General features: G+C 45.1%; 1 protein-coding gene across 1 annotated transcript in view; it reads left to right on the forward strand.

The window, feature by feature from the left end:
* Rab31 (RAB31, member RAS oncogene family) overlaps window positions 1–20669 on the forward strand; it is a 127096-nt gene that overhangs the window by 49859 nt on the left and 56568 nt on the right. Inside the window, exons 2-3 of the mRNA XM_021149583.2 lie at window positions 1502–1581; window positions 5855–5936. Coding sequence (XP_021005242.1) covers window positions 1502–1581; window positions 5855–5936 — 162 coding nt within the window. The remainder of the gene's footprint in view (window positions 1–1501; window positions 1582–5854; window positions 5937–20669) is intronic.

Raw genomic sequence — 20669 nt, forward strand, 5'->3', positions numbered from 1 at the left:
TAGAGAAGCAAGATGGTCATCTGTCAGAGGATGGGGGAGTTCTCTTCTACCATGTGTGTCCTGGGGATTGAACTCAGTTCATCCATCAGTCTTCATGTACCCGTTTTCTAAGCCAGTTTCTCAGCCCCTTGATTAGAATCTTTCAAAAAAAAATTGTATGGATATTTTGTCCAAATGTATTTTCTGTGCACCATGTTTACGTGATTGCCTGTAGAGACCAGAAGAGGATATTAAGTCCCAGATGTCCAGTGGAACTGGGATCACAGATGCTTGTGGGCTGTTGCGTTGGTGCTTGGAGCTGAACCTGGGTCTTCCGCAAGAGCAGCAAGCATTCTTAACTACTGAGCCATCTTGCCAGCCTAAAACTTTGTTTTTGTTTTTAATCACACCTTTAGGGGTTGGGAATGTAACTCAGTTGGTAGTAGAGTGGGTGAACTGCATGAAGTTCTCTCTGGGTTTGATCCCTAGTTGAGATGTAAGCCAGGCTTGGTGGTACATCCCTGCAGTCCTGGCACTTGAGACGTGGAGGTAGGATCAGTTCGAGATTATTCTAATCCATAGGGAGCTTGAGGCTAGCTTGCGCTAGGGATACTCTCATAATAAATAGATGAATAAATAAAGTTACATAGGAGAACCATACACAACTCTTAAGTATCTGGGTCACTCAGCTTTTTGTTTCTATGGAAACCTCCCTGGGACAAAGCAGGAGCGGTTTATTTTGTCTCATAGTTTCAAAGGGTCAGTCCATCGTTGGCCAAAAGCTCTGGGGTTTTTAGCTTGAGCACACAATGCAATTTAATTGGGTATCTCTGCCTGTGGGTTCCCCACCCACCTGCCCAGAGGGGGCTCCAGCTATTTCTGCCTAGGCTTACATTGTTCCTTTCTCCCTCCATGTGCCTTATGCTGATTCGTGAGTCTCAGGCATGGATTGACTTGCTGCCTGGTCGGTTTTGGGCCCTTTCTCAGGCACAATCTGTCTCTCCAAACACTGTTGCTATCATCTGTATGTCATTTCTCTCTTTGACCTTGTGGGTTTGTGCCCGTTATTCCCAGAACCACTTTGTAAGGGTTTATAAAGGAAGTAGTAGAGACACGTGTCTGTGTTTGATCTCCACTGTATAAGGGGTCCCTCTTTTGACCAGCTCTAAAGAATCGTTTAGCCAAGAAGACTTGAGATGAGACCTTTATAGAATTCAGCGAAACCTGAGGTTAAGTAAGATCCAGCCGTTAAATTATAACAGATATTGGGGATGTAGAAATTTAGAGGTCTTCCAGAGTGTTCCCTGAAGGCAGAGGTGTGTGCACATGACATATGTTTCCAAACTTGCTTTGACCACATTTATTTTCTCTCTATGAAAGGTGTGCATTTACATCATAGAACATTCTAGTAGGGGATAGAAGACTTCCTCTCCTGCAGTTCTATCATCATGGCCTTTTGTTGCATGTTCATAGGAAGTCAGAGGTGGTGGATTTTTATGGTTGTGCCTTCATTCTCTTCTAGGACACGGGGGTTGGGAAATCCAGCATTGTGTGTCGTTTTGTCCAGGATCACTTTGACCACAACATCAGCCCCACTATTGGGTAAGTACAGCATTTTTCTTTTTTTGACATCCCTTCTTCTTAGGGCAAAGATGTCCAATTCCACCAATGAGAACTGATCCTAACTCCAGAAATTTAGGGCTACTATTCTTGTGATTTTCGTTTCTTGCCAACCTTCTCTTGAAGGACAAGACTGTTTCTTGACTATCAAGAGCATGGTTCTGAAAAGCGGGGCTCCTCTATTTCTAGATGGGAGGGAGACAGTGTGCATTATCAGTTCCTGATCCGTGGCTTGATTGTCTGGTTTTAATTTTTGATTGATGATTGTCTGGCTTTAATTACCGGAAAAGTTGTTGATTGCACATTGGGAAAGTCTGAAATTTATGTGGAATGAATTATTTTTCCTTTTCCAAAATAGTCTAATGCTGAACATTCCTCCCATAGCTTAAGTTTGCTGTGACAGCACAGTTTCTGATGGCTGCAATGCCTTATGGGAGCTGCAATGCCTTATGGGAGCTACAATGCCTTATGGGAGCTGCAATGCCTTATGGGAGATGCTCTACTTCCTGCCTGCTTTTCTCCTCACTGTCTTCTGGTATCAGGAAGACCCCGCTCTCTTATGGGCTTAAGAATACCTAATGCTTTTCCTGAGATAGTTAACTTGCATTCAAGTTTTCTCTTTTGGAACTTGGAGATGTTTCTAAACTCCAGTTTCAGGAGAAAAAAAAAAAAGCTATCGGGAACACTTCCTAAATAAAACATAGACTTACTGGAGAATGATATAAGTGGAAATCTTAATTTTCAAAAGCCTGATTACCTATCCCAAAGCTTGTTAACTCAGTGAGCCAGAAACCTGGCCTGAGGGTTTGTTTTGTTTCGCCTTTATGAGATTTCAAATTTTTAAGCCAATGTATCAGTTACTTTCCTTACTGCAGTAAGCAAATACAAGACAGCTTGAAGAAGGAAGAGTTTATCTTGGTTCACAGTTGCAGATGGATTGGTCCATGGCTGCTTGGCTTTCTGTGTTCGGACAGAATACCATGGCAGCAGGAGCATATAGTGGAAGTGAGCTGTTGCTAGCCTTGTAGGGGTCAAGAAACAGAAAAGGAGAAGACAGGAAGAGGCTGGGACAAGATAGAGCATCTAAGGACACACCCATTGTGACTCGCTTCCTCTACCTAGACCCTCTTCCTACTTTTCAATAATGTCATCACATGATAAACGCTTCAAAGGATTCATCTATTCATCATCAGGTCAGAGCCCTCATGATCTAACAGTTTCTGGAAATGCCCTTGTCGACACACCCACAGGTGTGTTCCACTATCCCATTAGGCACCTGTCCACCATAGCCAGTATTGGAGAATTGAGAGATCCGTGGATGTGGAGCACAGGGGGTGTGGCCACCTGACTAGCCAGCCAGCCAGGTACATGCTATGGGGGTCACAGTCTCAAGCTTCAGGATAGCTGATGACTTATTACTATTGTTATTTCGGGAAGCTCTAGGGGTGCAGCTTTCATGCCCGGACAGATAAGGCACACCTTATCTGCCTTGCTGGATTGTCTTACCTGCCTGACTCTGTGGACATCCCAGTTAAGTCCCTGACCCAAGAGTGAATTGTGATGGTTTCCTCAGGTCAGAGCACACAGGTAGCCACAGAGCTGCAAACTTGCCTCAGATCAAGCCTAGCAGAGTTGGGTGTGTGGCGGCCTTAGTCATACAGTGCTTGTACAGCATGGATGTGCACCGCCAAAACCAACCAGACAAGCAGATGACAAAGCAAGCCAGGCTGTGCTCAAAGCTACCCAGTTCTTCCTATCAGAATCATGGTTGTAAAAGAGCCTCATCTCTCATCAGCAGCATTAACCCACATCACTGCAGTGACACACTGATTGTGAAGCGCGCTGACTCAGAGGCAGCTATGCCACGGGCTATGTCCAGGCATGAAAGCTGCATCCCTAGAGCTTCCCGCACAGCCTGCACACACAATCATGTATGCAGCAGCTCTGTGAGTGGGTGTTTCTTCTCCACAGCAGTTGTGATCTTGTGAAACTTGTTTTACTGTATTACAAAAGAGTATTTACTGGGGGAGGGCGATGCTTGCACACACAGCACAGTGTACATGTGGAGGTCAGAGGACAACTTGAGGGAGTTGATTCTCTCCTTCTATCCTGTGGGTCCTGAGGGTCAAACTCAGGGTTTCAGGCTTGGTGGCACACACTGTGTTATGAGTCTACTCAGTGTTCCATGGTGGATGCTATGTTCTTGTATAACTTTCTATAGACCTATTTTTTTTTGTTTTTTTTTTTTAAGATTTATTTATTTATTTCATGTATGTGAGTACACTGTTGTCTTCAGACACACCAGAAGATGGCATCGGATCCCCATTCCAGATAGTTGTGAGCCACCATGTGGTTGCTGGGAATTGAACTCAGGACCTCTGGAAGAGCAGTCAGTGTTCTTAATCACTGAGCCATCTCTCCAGCCCACTGTTTTTTGGTTGTTGTTGTTGTTTTTAAATGAATGAGTTACTTTAGCCCATAGAAGAAAGTCTATTAAATTATTAAATATTCTGTGTATTTGGTTTTTACCCCTTTATGAGCACTAAGAAAATAAATGCTTATTCAGAGAAAATAGGTAGATAAGGATAGCCAGTAGTTTCTGACTCATGACTTGAGGTCCTTCCTTTGTGATAGAAGCATACGTGTGTTTTGTTTTTTATCCCTCTGCTGGATAGTTCTGTGTCAACTTGACACAGGCTAAAGTCATCTCAGGGGAAAGAACCTCAATTGTGAACATTGCTCCAAAAATAGGACTATAGGCAAGACTGTTGGACATTGTCTTAATTAGTGATGGAATGTGGGAGGGCCCAGACCATTGTGGGTGGTGCAATCTCTCCTGGGTTCTATAAGAAAGCAGGCTGAGCAAGCTATGGGGAGCAAGCCAGTAAGCAGCACCCCTTCATGGCCTCTGCATCAGCTTCTGCCTCCAGGTTCCTGTCCAGTTTGACTTCCTGTCCAGACTTCCTCCAATGCTGAACAGTGATGTGGAAATGTAAGCCAGTAAACCCTTGCTTTGGCTGTAGTGTGGTATTTCATCATAGCAATGCAAACCCTGACTTAGGCAATCCCTCCATTGATGCAGAGAGGTTGAGATTTAGATCTACTCTTCCATCACTTGCTGCTGGTATTGAATGTCAGCACAGGGACTGTGGTAAAACAGCTTTCTTTTCATACTGTTTTGAAGTCAAAGTCTTAAAGTGATAAGACATTTTTTCCCCTCATACTTGTTTTAATAATAAGGCTTTAATATCTAAGGCTAGTCATTCATCATTTCCCTGATATCCAAAGACTATTGCTCTAGGACAATTGAATCTGTTTCTGCATGCATTTTCTTTTATTATGTTTATTTATTTTATGGGCATGAGTATTTTGTTTGCATGGACTTATGCACAATACGCAAGTGCAGTGCCTAAGGAGGCCAGAAGAAGGCATCAGATCCCCTGGAACTGGAGTTACAGAGGGCTGTGAGCTGCCCTGTGAATGCTGGGGCCCAAACTAAGGTCCTCTGCAAGTGCCCTCGGTGCTCTTAACCTTCGAGCCATCCCTCCAGTCTACACACTTTCATGAAGCTTCCACTACCCCACCTTAGCTCCAGGAACTAGCAGCACTACCAGCCCTGACCCAGCTTCCTGTGAATCCATGGATAAAAGACACACAGACACACACAGGTTGCTCATTTTCAATTAGCCTTCTGACACAATTACTGGGTGCTGCTATCTCCCGTCTGGAAAAGTGTGCCCTTATCAATATTCTTAGCTCTGTACCTCCCACCCGCCCTAAACTTTAGTTGTTCAGTTACATCTAGTCCCTGTTAACATCCCTGACAGACACACAGGCTGCCACTCCTCCCTCCATCTCACATGGCTTCTTGGCTTTTCTCTCTCTGAAGCATGGCGAACTCCCCTCCCTTCCTTGCATCTGTCTCTTTTCCTCCAGGGACCCGGGAGTCCTGCCTATTCCTTCTGCCCAGCAATTGGCCCATGACTTCTTTACTGACAGATCAAGAACCCATTGGGAACAGGACAGCATCAGAACCACCCCTGCACACACATTTTGGTTTTTTTTGTTTTGTTTCGTTTTGTAACTTCAGCTGGATTATATAAAATACAGACTTTTTATCTGCAGTGGCCTATCTCTCATTACTTCTTGTTTAGTGACAAAGGTTCTTAGGGTCATTTTGAGGCATAATAACAGGAACTGAGGCTCCTAAGTCTGTGGAGTTTCGATGATGCAAAATGGTTCACTCTCTTTTCAGGGCATCTTTCATGACCAAAACCGTGCCTTGTGGAAATGAACTTCACAAATTCCTCATCTGGGACACCGCTGGCCAGGAGCGGGTGAGTACATGCTACTTCTGGCTTTCTAGGGACAAAATGGAGCCAGCTTCTGCATTAATACACACACACATACATATACACACACACACATGCACGCACACACACACACATATACATACACACATATACATACACACATATACATATACACACATGCATGCACACACACATGCATGCACACACACATGCATGCACACACACATATACATACACGTGCACACACACATACACACATATACATACACACACATATACATACACACATACATACACACATGCACATGAATGCACACAAACATATACATACAGGTGCACACACACACACGCACGCACACACACATATACATATACACATATACACACACATACATACACACACGCACATGAATGCACACATACATATACATATACACACGTGCACGCACACACACACATATACATACACACTCGTGCACACACACATATATACATACACACAAATATGCATGCACATACAGACACACACACATACACACACACACACACACACACACACGAAAGGTTTATTTCACCATCTGAAAACAACTGCTAGGTGATACAGTCCAAGAAATAAAAAGCAAATAGGTCCTTTTAAACAAAACTTTGCTTTTCACTTAAATTTGAATAAGCATGGTAGTTCTAGAAGTTGGTATTGAAACCAAAATTGCTTTACAGGAAAATACAGATTCTGCATTTTCGCTGGCTGTAGTTTTCTGTCATGGCCTCCATCTGTGTCGTAGATGAGGGGTGAGGGCTGTACTTAACTATGAGTATCAAAGTAACAAATATCAAAAATGTAGATAGGAATTATGCTGGTTTAATAAAGTGGTGGTTGAGCCAGAACAGCAGGTTGTTCTTCAGTGACAGGGTCCTAAGTGAGAGGTGGCCAGGAAATGAGATGATAAAGAAGATAGGAAAGGGGCTGGAGAGATGGCTCAGTGGTTAAGAGCACCAACTGCTCTTTCAAAGTCCTGAGTTCAAATCCCAGCAACCACATGGTGGCTCACAACCATCTGTAACGAGATCTGACTCCCTCTTCTGGAGTGTCTGATGACAGCTACAGTGTACTTACATATAATAAATAAATAAGTCTTTTTTTTAAAAAAAAGATAGGAAAGTTTGAGATAAGGAGGTTTTGAATAAGCTCGTGGTTCTTAAAAGCAAGCTAGTAGGAAGTACAGTATCTTATATACTACTTTCTGGGGTTAAAAAACAAAAACAAAACAAAATGGTCAAAATCAGGAGAAATTATCATACAATGGGACAAAGTCAGCAAGAAACTTAGCAAAGTGTTACACAAGGGGAACACAGCAGCATCCCAAGAGCATTGCAGACGGAGTGCACACAGCAGCCTCGGGGCTTAGAACCATAACCCCATAATGTGGGAAGTGTTGGAGTCTCAGGATCTGAAGCCTAAGCCTCCTCACGGTGCTCACCCCAAAAATGTTCCCAGTTTCAGAGAGGGAGCTGTCTTCCTTCTCCATACACCACGGTCTCGGAGAAGCCTTGAATCCTCAAGCCCAGCCCTTGACAATGGGTTCTCTGCCACAATCCAGGACTTCTCTAGCCCTGGGTACCTGGCTAGGTTTCCAGGACAAGGCTTGGTCTCCCTCTTCTTGAGTGGGCCTTAAGTCCAATTAGAGAGCTGTGGGTTGCTGGCCAGGTGTGTGCACCACCTGTATAGTCACCGTGCTATGCTGGCTGTTGTGGCTCCTGGGCATCTTAGTTGAGAGGGCCTGTTGTTTGCTTCCCGTCTTTCCGATCAATTCCAGCTCAGCAGCCTCTGGGCCCTGTTTCTAAAGTGTATTGTACTTAGGGGAACACCTCAACATGGGCCCACTGAGGTCTCCCCCAGACCTCCCACATTATAGAACACAATGCCTGGTCTATGCCATTGAGTTGGGATTCTGAGCCCTCATCTATGCCTATAATCTGAAGGTTTTGTTTTTGCATGAAGTCCCATGCTTCCTGAATGTTCCTTTTCTGTGATTATTATTATTATTACTTTTTCATATTCCTTGCTTATTTGGTTCAGATCTTCTACTTTTTCTTCTGCCTGCAAGGTTGGGACAGAGGCTGTGTGGGCTGGTTGCTTAGACGTTGGAAATGGCTTAGATGGAATGAGACCTGGTAGCTAGAGGGTTAGGCTGGAGTGGTAGATATGCATCTTGGGCCGGACCCTGCGTGTGGAGGTCTATCTGCCTTGAGGGGAGGGGAGGTTGGATGTGGTATGGGAGTGGCCTGGTCTAAGATTGACCAAGGTGAGGGCAGTGAGGCCAGACTGAGTTAGGGCACTAGATGTGGGACCTGGGCTGAATCTGGAGGGTCAGAAAGGTCAGGTAGATTCATTGCATCTCTAGACCCTGGAGAAAAACGTGCAGAATCTGCCTGGGTCAGGAAAGCAGATGCTCGTCCTACTTTCTCAAACAACCCAGAACCTAGCCTAGGGGCAGCACCGCCCACAGTGGGCTGGGCCCTCCCATACAGATCATTAATCAAGAAAATTCTTCCATAGCCCAATCTGAGTTTTCTCAGTTGACGTTCCCTTTTCCCAAATGACTCTAGCTTGTTTCAAGTTGACCAGAGAAACTAACCAGGAAAACTTAGACAATTCAAGTCACTGAATGTTCTTGTCTGTCTCTAAAAAGCTTTCTGTTTCTCGTCTTTCTCTCAATGGAAGAATAATCCTTGACTCTATCTGATTTTTATAAATGCTCATGTAATATTCATCTTACAGAAGCCCTCCCTTTAAAACCAGAGTTCTAATATTTTTAGGTTAAAGCATTTTAAAGAATGTTTTTATTTATTTATTTAATGCAAGTACACTGTAGCTGTCTTCAGACACCCCAGAGGAGGGCATCAGATCTCATTACAGATGGTTGTGAGCCACCATGTGGTTGCTGGGATTTGAACTCAGGACCTTTGGAAGAGCAGTCAGTGCTCTTAACTACTGAGCCATCTCTCCAAGCCCCTTAAAGAATGTTTTAAGAATTGGAGAATTTCCTGTCCTGCAGTAATGTTGTCCTCCTCCTCCTCCTCCTCCTCCTCCTCTAATGGCCTCTAATTCACAAATCCAGGTCACACATTCACAGAGAAATGTGTGCTTTTTTGAGGGAGCTCTCCCTTCTTGACTTACCTGGGCTTCTTTGCATTAATTGGCTGTGTTTTACTTGCTTGTTTTGTCTCTGGGTTGCTGGAGAAACCAGGCTGCCTTTCACTGCGCCCTTTTCACTGCCTTAGCCAGGAAATGTCCTTTTAGGACAGAAGACCAGTCAGATTGACAAGTCACTAGCTTGCCACAAGGGAGCAAAAGCCCTGCATCAGCCACCCACTGATCTTTCTTGTGACCTCAGTGTTTCTGCACTGCCCTGAGTGCCCTGTACACATGGTCACCCCTCTCCCTGCACTGTGAGCTACCTGTGCCTACCCTCGTTGACAATTGAGGTCATTGAGCCACAGAGAGGTTAAGTACGCTCTTACAGCCACATGGTTAACAAGGCAGAAGGCTGCAATCTGATTGAACGCTCTGGGACCAGGGTTTTCTTCTCATGTTTCTGATAGAAACCATACCATTGAACACAGAATCATCCACCCCGTTACTTCTACCATTGGCACCGACCTGCCATCCTTCAGCTGCCTCTCTCTACACTGATAGCTTTCTCGGGTATGTCGTGGATCTAGGAACAGCCATTTCCACCAGGTTGTGCCGTGCCTCCCAGGGGAACATCGATGCTTCCTTACCTGTTGTAGTGAGCCGATTGCTTCTGAAGACCTTTGGTGCTGACTCCCGTCCCACTGACTATTGTAGTCTGCCCAGTGTCGATGTCAAAGGAAAATAGCATCAGGACATTTCAGTTGATCTTTCTAATAATCTTAATTTCTAACGATCTTAGTTTGTTTTCTTAACATTTTGGCTGCTGTGGTTTGTGGACAGGAGTTAAGAACACTTATAGTTGCACGTATATTTGGGTGTATCTATATGCATATGTATATTATGTATATGGTTCTGACTATGGAACTTAGCCGCCGCCAGCCCTGCATTCATAATTTTTAGGAGCACTAAATGTGTGGCAGGGCTATTTATGCTTCTCGTCTGGGAAAGAAGGGTTCCATGGTGGCTAAGGATTTCAGATAGATGATTTTAGAATAGATGGAAGAATGTAAGATAACAGCTACCCAGCCTTCCAGGCATCAGTCTTGTTCCCCTCAGTGGCCTGACTTGGTTATTCTTGGGCTGGCATTCATCTGGTGTCCTCTGATAGAGTCTCGAGTCTGTCCAGCTTTTCAGTTGTTTCTGAAGCTTGTTGCCAGCTTTCATTGTGCTTGTAATGATATTACCGTATGGAGGAGCTAAAAATACATTCCTGGCTGCTGCCTGGGCCTATTCTATTTCATTAATTATTGGAGTCCAGTCTATTTCATTAATTATTGGAGTCCAGTCTATTTCATTATCCTCCCTACCCCACCTGTCTCTTTAGGAATCTGCCACTGTCCTCCTTTCTGAACTTTAAACGGGCGGTGTCTGTGGGGCAGTATTGTAGCAGCATAGTGGCAGGTTTCAGTGTTGGCAGAGGGTGAGCGCTCCCCATGTTATTGATTCGCTGCTCGCCTGGGAGGTGAGTGTGCCAGCTTCTGCCTGGCACGCACACTATGCTAGAGAATGCCCTACTTGCTGCCCAGCGCCAAGCCTCTTATATCTGTGGCACAGATTCACGTAATCTGGAGGTTATTTTTCTCAGGGAGCCCAGACACCCATTGCTTCCTGGTTGAAAAGTCATGCTTTCTTCATCCATGCAGCCTGGAATTTGCTGGAGCAGCCGGTGTCGTTAACCACTGAGCCATCCCTCTAGCTCCTTAGTATATTTTTTTGTTCTTAATGAACAAAACACTAGAAATGAAAGATTCTAAGAAATAACAAATTTAGTAACACTATAAGGAAGCCAGGTTTGTAATCCCAGTTTCTCAGGAGGCTGAGCAAGAAGTTAAAGCAAGAGGTTAAACAATTTTATGGCCTTGCAGAGTTAGGTATGGTGTTGAAGGTCAGCCACACAATTTCAGAAGCTCTATTTTCAAAAGTAAAGTGTAAGCCTGGTGTAGCTGCTCGTGCCTGCAGTCCTAGCACTTAAGAGCAGCTGAGGCAGAAGTCTTACCATGAGTTTGAAGCAGGACTGGGCCAACCTGGGCTATAGAGTAAGACTGTCTCCAAAAAGCAAAAAAAGTTGGGGAAGCTGGAACTTGCTGAGAGATGGCTCAGTAGTTAAGAACACTTGCTGCTCTTACAGAGGACCTGGGTTCAATTCCCAGCACCCACATTAGGCAGTTCACAACCATCTATAATTCCATCTCTGAGGGATATGACTCCCTCGTTTGGCCTCTTTGGGCACCTATTAAAGCTAGCTGGGTGACGCTCAGGTGTTCTGGATCCAAGTGCAGCTCTGAGTGTTTAGAGCATGGTTCTTAACCCGTGGGCCATGACCCCTTTAAGACAATCAGAAATATCAGATATTCACATTACGTTTCATAACAGTAGCAAACTTACAGTTATGAAGTAGCAATGAAAACAGTTTTGTGGTTGGGGGAGTCACCACAACATGAGGAACCGTGTTAAAGGGTTGTACCATTAGGAAGGGTGAGAACCATTGGTTTAAAGCAAGGGGATTCTGAAGGCAAAACCCACATCCTGGTATCTCACTTAACAGCTGTAGGGGGAAGGTTTTGCGCAATCAAGCAGTTTAACAGAAGCCAAGATAAATTAGCTGGAGCATCTTGGCCTCGGGTTCCTGGAGTAGAGGTGGATAATTTTCTACAAGATTTCCCATCAAGGAGATCAAATTCTAGTCAAACCTAAAATGACCTCAGCAAGAAACAAGGGACCTCTGCACCATCTCGCTCTGCCATACCAGCGCTCACAGGCACTTACCCACACACAGACACATACCTACATACATGAATACCCACACACAGACACATACCTACACATATGAAATGAAAGCTTGAAATCTTAAAAATTAATCCCAAACGTTATACTTACAGGAGAATTGCAAAATTATCCCAACAATTCACTAGATGAGGCTGTCCGCAGCCGGCTAGGAAAGCTGAGGTTCTTGGGCTACTCTGAGCATGGGGGAGCCAGCAAAGGCCAGGCTAGAAAGAGAAGATCTCTCCCAGCCACACTGCATTCACCAAGGAAAGCCCAACCCTGAGGGAAGATTTGATGACCTGGTGAGAGAAGATGTTTAGAATTGAACGGGGCCGGGAGATGGGGGAAGGGTCATTGCCTACAGCTGACAAGGCTATGCTGTACAGACAGAGAAGGAAGCAGGTCTTACGCGGTACCAGGTGGACCAGCACAGATCGATGGAGGAGGCATGCTTAGCTAGTCTTGGTAGGCGCAGTCTTCAGCTCTTAAACGTCTGCGAGGAGAAGCTATGGTGGACATTTTCTGCGGACTGTTAACATTCACACAGGGAACAAAAGGGGTTAGCTTTCCCATTTCTGTTTCACGCTGGGAGAAAGCTTTGGCATTCCCCCAGTGGCCGGATGTTACGGGGTCATTGACATGGCCACGTGATCCACATGCACATGGCCACGTGATCCACACGCGTTCCCTCGACGCAGGGCTTTCTCTGCTTCCTACAGAGAATGGTCTAGGAATAGAAGACAGTGGGGTACCCACGACTGTGGGAGTCTTCTGCTTTTCTTCCCTCACAGCTCTCTTTACCCATCCTAGACTCAGTCAAAGCTGGAGCCTTTTTCTTTGGTCTCATTGCCCTGGGACCAGCGGAACTGGGCTTTCGATCTTTCTGGGAAAGCCATGCTACTGTCTTGGTGATTAGAAGCCACTTATCAAAGCATGCTTGTGTCTGCCTTTGCTTCTTTGTCCCTTGTTGGAATGTGGGATATTACTTGGCTCCCTTCTTTTTTTGAAACTCAGCTTCATCAATGTCTAGTTCACACACAGCACATTTCATCTGTCTAGACGGTCAAGTTCTGTGGGGTCTGCAGTATTCAGAATTATGCAACTGTTACTGTAGTCAGTTTTGTTTTTGTTTTTAGAACATTTTCGTCTTTATGGAAAGAAACTATGGACACATTAGATGCTCAGTGTTAGTTTCCCTGGTTTACCTCCTCTTCTTCATCCTTCTCCTGTCTCCTTTCTCACTGCAGCCTTCTCCTCCTCCTCCCCCTCTTCCTCCTCCTCCTCTTCTTCCATGGATTTTGGGATCCAACCTTGGGTCTCACACATACTAAGTCTATGCTTTCCCCTGAGATACCGAGGGAGAGCTCCTTCACTTGCTTGATGTTTTAGACAAATGGATTATACAACTTGTGGATTTGTTGTTGTTGTTTTGTGACTGGCTTCTTTCACTTAGCGTATTGTTCATTTTTATCCAAGTATGGCAGCGCAAGTAAGTACTTTTCTTGTCTGTGCTGAATAACAAATGGCCCATTGTATTGATAGGTAAGTTGAGTATCCTTTCTATGAAATGTTTGATATTGGAAATGTTTCAGATTCCTGAGCATATGAATATAGCAATATTTGCATAGATACAATGATAAGTCTTGTGGATGGGGCCTGTGGTGGTTATTCTTGATTGTCTACTTGACAGAGTTTGGGATCACCCAGGGGACAGACCTCTGGGTATGTCTGTGAGGGAGGGTATGGAGAGGAAAGAAGACCTGCCTTGAATATGGATGGCAATGTTCCAGGGTCTGGGGGTCTGTGGTGCTACAGGCTGCCTTTGCTCCCAGTACTTGGTAGGTAGACAGGTGGATCCCTGGGATTCAAGTCCAATCTAGTCTGCATAGCAAGTGCCAGGCCAGCCAAAGCCACACAGTGAGCCAGGCACCGGCATTCACCTCTTTTGCTTCTAACTGTAATGTCGCTGGCTGTCCCTGTTCCTGTCACCAGGAGGGGAGTGTGCCCTCAAACTGTGAGTGAATTGTCAGGTGTTACTGTACGTGTGAGCAGTGTAAATCTGAACCCACATTTAAGCATAAGACTTACGTATGCTTCATATCTGTCTTCTACGTGCAGCCTGGAGATAATACTGTATTTATTTTTACTGGGTTTCCACCTTGTGGCACCATGTTCGTATTCCATCTTCAACTATTGGAATACTTTGGATTTTCAGAGCCTGTTCCATGGACTGTTTATCTGTCTATCACCTGATGCACATTTGGGTTAGTTCCACTTTGGGCTGTTAGGGGTAATGGTGCTGTAAACATTTATGTACAAGTTTCTGTGGGTGTGTGTTACTTTAGTATCACAGGTTATACAGTATCTATGGTAACATAGAAGAAACGCCAAGCCGTTTCTCAAAGTGGCTTTGCCACTTTAGCTTCCCACTGGCAATGCCTGAGGTTGTAACTACCCCCCACCCTCCATCATCACCAGTCAGTATCACCAAGATGCACGCCTGTTTTCTTCCAAGCTTTTATGATTTTACCTTTTGCGCATCTGGTTCGAAAGGAATCCAGCCTCACTTCATGCATCTGGCACAAAGTGGGGCTTGTTAGAAAGACAACTCTTTGTCCAGTTAACTGCTGGGCACCTTCACTGGGAAGCAGCTGGCCACAGATGGAAGGCTTTCATTTTGGACCCTGAGGGAACTTCCTTTGACCTAGATTCGTATCTCTCACCAGGTCTTTGGGACTGTAGCTTGGTAGAGAAGTGTGAGGTCTCTAATTTTGGTCTTTTCTGAGCTTGATTAGACTAATCTGAGCCCTTTCATTTCCACTTAAATCAGCCTTCACAAAATCAGCTTTCAAGCTTCTAAAACTTAATTTTTTAAATTGTATTTTATTGTGTTGTTCTCTCATACGTGTGTTTATGTGTACTGAAGGCCAGTACCTTTACCAGGTGATGCATTAATTTTTTTAGTGTATAGAATAATGGATTTCATATATATATATATGTATATAAAATATATGTATATATATGTCTAACTATAGAAAGTCTAATAATCCAGTAGTTGTGACCTCATCTGACCCCATGACCTATGACACCCCCAATCTTCCCTCCCAAAAGCCATCACAATGATCAGATGTCTCAACTGCCCTTCAGCGCACCCTGAAATCTATCCCAAAAATGTAGACTTTAATGTCATAAAGGGAGAACTTTCCAAAGAGCGCACGCGCAAGCAGGCAAAGAGAGTTTTCTTTTTTCCGTGCCCTCTATCCAGGCCGCTACCAGAAGACGTGGCCCAGATTAAAGGTGGATTTTCCCACCTCAAAAGATCAGGATTAAAGGTGGGTCTTTCCACTCCAAATTGTTTAATTAAGGAAAATCTCTCACAGGTGTGCCCAGACACGTGGGTTTTTAGCTAGTTCCAGATGTTGTGGAGTTGACAACCCAGAACACCCACCACAGAGAAAGCTGCTGGTTCATCAAGTTCTGCTGTTTATTCCCCAGTTGGTTTAAGAACCATTTGTTCCTTTCTGCCTCCCCAGTGTGGTATTAGAAGTTTGTGTATTTCCTGAGCCGATACAATTGAATCCTCCCTGGTTGTCCTTTGATGTCCTCCCCCATTTAATCCGTTGCTGCTGCATTGCTGGCTTGCTGGTCACCAGCTGCTTGATTTGCATTTGCCTTGCAATGCCTCTGTCCCTCGGTGACTTTAAAAGATGACTTTGGAGGGTACCCCACTCTTGCCTGGCACTTGCTAACTACTGATAATGCTTCCTTGACTTTTAGCCTCAGGGTTGAAAGGCTATGGTCCTGGTGGTCTGCCTGTTGTTTGTGAGTCGGGATTTTCTTTTTATCTTGCACCTTTTAATACTGTCTCTTTCTCCTGTAGTCTGGGCCTTTCCGCTGTGACGTGTCACAGAAGGTTCTTCTCGGGCCACGTCCATTTGAAGTTCTAGATGCTTCTTGTGCTTGAGTAAGATAACGGCTCCAGATTTGGGTAGTTCTCCTACGGTTTCATGGCTGAGCTTTCGATACTTTCATTTTTTAGTACTTAACTGCACTCTCTTTCTGAAGCAAATTTAGGAAAAGATTTTTACTATAGATTTAAATATGGGTATGTATGGGTGTTAAGAGAGGTCAGAGAAACATGTAAGAGAAAGCTGGTGTGTAGTACATGCCCAAGAAAGGCTGTGGGTCTCGCCTGTTCCCCCACCGACGTCTCCCTGAAATGTACTCTCAAACTTGTCGTCTACATCTGATATTCCCTCTAGGGTTTGATCTCGTGGACGGTGGGGACTGGCCATGGGCCATGTTTTTCTGCTGATTGAGGTTTTTCATTTTTAACCTCCCCCTCATCCTCTCTCTCTCTCTCTCTCTCTCTCTCTGTTTTCTTCTTTGGTGTTGAATTTCTCATCTGGATTACCTACTTTCTCACCTGAATTTCTATGCAGATCTTGAATCGATTTTTCTAATTCATTGATCTCCTTGTATCCTTGTTAAAGTCAGTTTTATAAGTAGAGTTTTGAATTCTTTGTCGTTCCATCCATTTCATGATTATTATTTTTTTTAATATGGTATAGAATTCAGGATCTTTGGGAACACTGTCTTACCTTGATTTTGTTGTTGTTTCTTGTGGTTTTGTATCACAGTTTGTGTAACTGTGGGCTACAATGGATAATAAATAGCTCTTTTGAGCTTTATTTTGGGGTCATCCTAGGTCATCTCTCTGAGAATGCTATTATCCCAGGACTGCTGGGAAAGAAACTGCTACTCCAGCAACAAACAAGGTGCGATCTGCCAGGAGAGTCTGTCCAAGCCAGCAAGTATCAGGCCTTTTCAGGGCCTTCTCTTTCTCTGTGTACCAGGAGCCTCTGCTGGCCACACTTGGCTTTGCAGCCTGTGGGTGAGGCAGGTCCTCCCAGGCTTCAGAGATTTCCGGTTGGTACCCCTAGGTTGGCTAATGTCTCAAGTGTGTTGTGTAGTGGGTAACGCAAGCAGATCCACTGAGGACTGTGCTGTAGGGTCAGGTTCCGTGCTCCCCCAGTGCAGCTGCAGTCACCCCGCAGAAAAGATTGAGCTATGAAGTCCAAACACTCTCCTGGAACTTGAGTTCTTACGTCAGCAGTAGTGAGCCCCCAAACAGATAGCTAGCTCCCAGAGTTTGGAATGTCCACTGGCATCAGGATGATCATTCTCTGCAGTTATCCCTCAGGTGAGTCTGGCCCCAGCAACCAAGGGGCAGGGCTGCTGACCACAGTGCCCTTCATTGCTGAATTCCTCAAGATATCTGCATCAGACCCTCCTCTCTGCAACCACCTTCCATGGCTGTCTACTAGCCAAGCACCACAGCAGGTTGTAGGTTTCTATTCTGTGATGGTTCTACTCTCTCAGGCTCTGGGATTACCTTGGTCTGAAACAACAGGTTTCTTCCGGTATGACTCAGGCACAGAGTGGCAAAATGGACTTTGTCCTACTTTGTTTTCTGAACTGAGACGTCGCAGTAGAAACTCAGGCAGTAACTGAAGCAAGAACCATGCTGACTGGCTTGCTGTCTGTCCCACCCTCAGCGAGTTTACTTATGTAGTAGCCCAGACCCACCCGCCTAGGGGATGGTGCTACCCACAATGAGCTGAGCCTTTCCCCATCAATCACTGGCCTGATTGGCGCAACCCCTCAGGTGAGGTTCCCATTTCCTAGGTGTCCCTAGGTTGTGCCAAGATGACAGGAAAACCTAAGTCTCGGGCCTCTGCTCAAATGCTGCCCTGCCACATAGGATGACTTCCTGTCTTCCCTGGTTCTCAACTTTATCCAAGACTCACAAGAACTGTTTGCTTGTCTGTTTAAAGCCTTCAATGGGCTCCTTTTGGATGAGGCTTCTGTTTGTCTTCCCCTGCTGGGGAATCAGAGAATTTAACTTACACGTGCAGGGAAAAAGTAATTTCAGTGGTAACCCTATGATGATGCTCAGTATGTGTTTCCAAGGCCTTGATAGAAGAGTTGAGGTGGGGAGTGGGTTGTGGCCCCTGTGTGTGCATCTGTGACCCCTATGTATGCATCTGTGACACCTGTGTGACTCCAGTGTGTGCAGCTGCTACCCTTGTGTGTGCAGCTTGTGACCACTGTGTGCGCAGCTGTGGCCCCTGTGTGTGCATCGGTGTGCACATCTGTGACATTTGTATGTACATCTGTGACTTCTTTACATGTGTCTGTGACCCCTATGTGTGCATCCGTGTGGCTGGGAGCTTGTTGAAGACCTCTGGCTCCCTTCTTTACCATGAACAATTCTGGCCCATGTTGGACTGTCATCCCACTCTATGAGGGCATTTCCCAGTTTCATACTCAGGGCAGAAGGAGCAGAAAGAACAGAAGAAAAAGATACATCCCACTCTCTACAATACTCTTTGCTCTCACTGTGCATTCTCTAAATGCACTGAGTGTCAGCTGCATCTGCTGGCATGGGAGAGTAATCTGGGGTGATGGCAGAAACAGAATCATAGGGCAAAGCCCAGCTCAGGCATCCCCACAGCTTCGGCTCACTACATATCTTGATATGCTTTCAAATAAAAAAACAAAAAAAAAACAAAAAAAAAAACCAAAAAACCAGGCAGTAAAAAGTAGAGAAACGGCGGGAGAGGTGATGCCCAGCTGTAGTTCAAGTGCTCAGGAGAGTGACACAGGATTGCCACAAGTTAGAGTCTAGCCTGGGCTACATAGTGAGACCTTGTCTCAGTAAACTGAACAAGGAAGTGAAGGGGAGCTGGACGGGGGAGGGAGGAAAGGCAAGAAGTGAAGGTTGAATGAATATGGCCATATTATGAGGACCAGCTAAAGGAAAGCAGCAAGGGCTTGCAGCTGGAAGAACTGGGGTAAGAGTGGGGAATGCAGCAGCCCCCGGCTGAGGTGGTCAGTCTCTGTCTCAGCTCCAGTTCTGCAGGACGCTTAGGAGCATTTACCACTGTCTTTGAAGAGCTCTACCTGGTCTCTCCAAGGTGACTTGAACTACAGAGCACAACAGCAAGCCCCGAGCAGTCGTCCTGTTTGGGCCCGATCTGGCCTTCTGTGCTTGGCTCTTGTCGGAACCAAGGCTACTGCAAGGTCAGAACAGTGTTGTCTTGGCGCTGTTGGCCTTGAAGATGGATGTGGTGTACCGATCAGGTCATCAAGACTATCTAGTCCTTAGTGATGAGGATGCCTGATGTCCCCTGTGAACAAACCCTCCTGAAAAGAAGCTGTGTCTGCCGATGGACTGATGGCCTGATGAGGGTTCCGGCTGTTCTGTGGGGAGGTTGGAACGTAGCAAGTCCAGACACTGGTTGCCTTATTTTCGACTAGTTCAAACCTCAGAATAGCTGTTCCCTGACCAACTCTGTGTCAGAGCAAACAGGCTGTGACTAATAACCTCTTGGAACCTAGCCACTTAACAGACTACTAGTTTCTACCAGCCCCAAAGCTCATATAATGTCTTGGGTCTATAGATAAAAGCTTCTCTTATCTCTTGCCTGACTCTCTGATGTACCCACCAACATATTTTAAACTTGTCTTGATTTATGACTTTGTTCTGTAAAATTATTTTAAAAAACTAAACAAAACTGCTTCCAAATTGGAAGTGGGATTTGGAGTAACCGAAATCTGTGGTCCTCAGCCTGTGGTCACTCAACCTGGCTGCAGAAGAAACTCTTGGGACCTTTAAGATGAGAGCCCTGGTTTTTGTTGTTGTTGTTGTTGTTTTTTGGGGGGCTTTTTTTTTTTTTTTTTTTTTGCTTCAACACTACCAAGTCAAGTGTGAGTTTGACCCAAAGTCAAAGAGGCAGATACAAAACAAAGGCAGAGTGTCAGGCCTTTCACCCAGTCCTTGTGGGCTCAAGTGTGGAATCAACCTTTTTAGCAAAAACAGGTTTGAGGCAACTATTATCATGAGGTATCATTTTGGACTTTTAGGAAATTCCTATGCTAAATCAAGGCTCATGACCTTAGGAAGCAAGCACCCCTACAGCAGAACACGTGCTTACCCGTGTATGATATCCCAGCTCGTGGAAGATTCTAGTTCTTTGTACCTTCTTCTTCTCCTCCTCTTCCTCCTCTTCCTTCTCCTCCTCTTCTTCCTCCTCATTATTTATTATTATTATTATTATCATTATTATTATATCTGAGAACTGAACCTGGGGCCCCCTGAGGCTGCTAAGAACAAGCACTCTACCACTGAGCGATACCACCTATACTGTCTTATAAAAACACTCGTCTTGGCACTATAGATGGCTCAGCAGATGAGAGCACTGGCTGCTCTTCCAGAGGATCTGGGTTTGGTTCCCAGTACCTCTTTGGCAGCTCACCATTGTTTATAACTCCAGTTCCAGGGAATCGACACCGTCTTCCGAGGTCTTTGATGCACTCTTTGGTACAGGTAGACATGCTATCCTGCAACCCACTATGTAGACAAGGCTAGCCTCACACTCTCAGAGATCTGCCTGCTTCTGCCTCCTGAATGCTAGGATTAGGGCCCCCATGGGTCCCCACATGTAAAGAAGCACTTTTGGATTTAATGACATATTTATTAAAAAGGAAACTATTAAGAAAGACATTTCTTGTTATTGCATAGGTTATGTATCATGTTAAAAAAAAACAGTTTCTATTAACTCAGAAATATTAAAACCACCAGTCCTTGGGATGACGGTGCCCTTCTTTGGTGCTAACCATTGTGAACAGTTCCCTCCATTGTCTCCAGGCACTCTCTCTGTTCCCCCTCCATTCTGTCAGGTGTCAGGATGTTGGGGCAGGCATATTAACTAGGCTCTCTTTTCAGGGAA

Source organism: Mus caroli, unplaced genomic scaffold, assembly GCF_978045245.1.
Source record: "Mus caroli unplaced genomic scaffold, Mus_caroli_1 scaffold_18, whole genome shotgun sequence".
Lineage (NCBI taxonomy): Eukaryota > Metazoa > Chordata > Mammalia > Rodentia > Muridae > Mus > Mus caroli.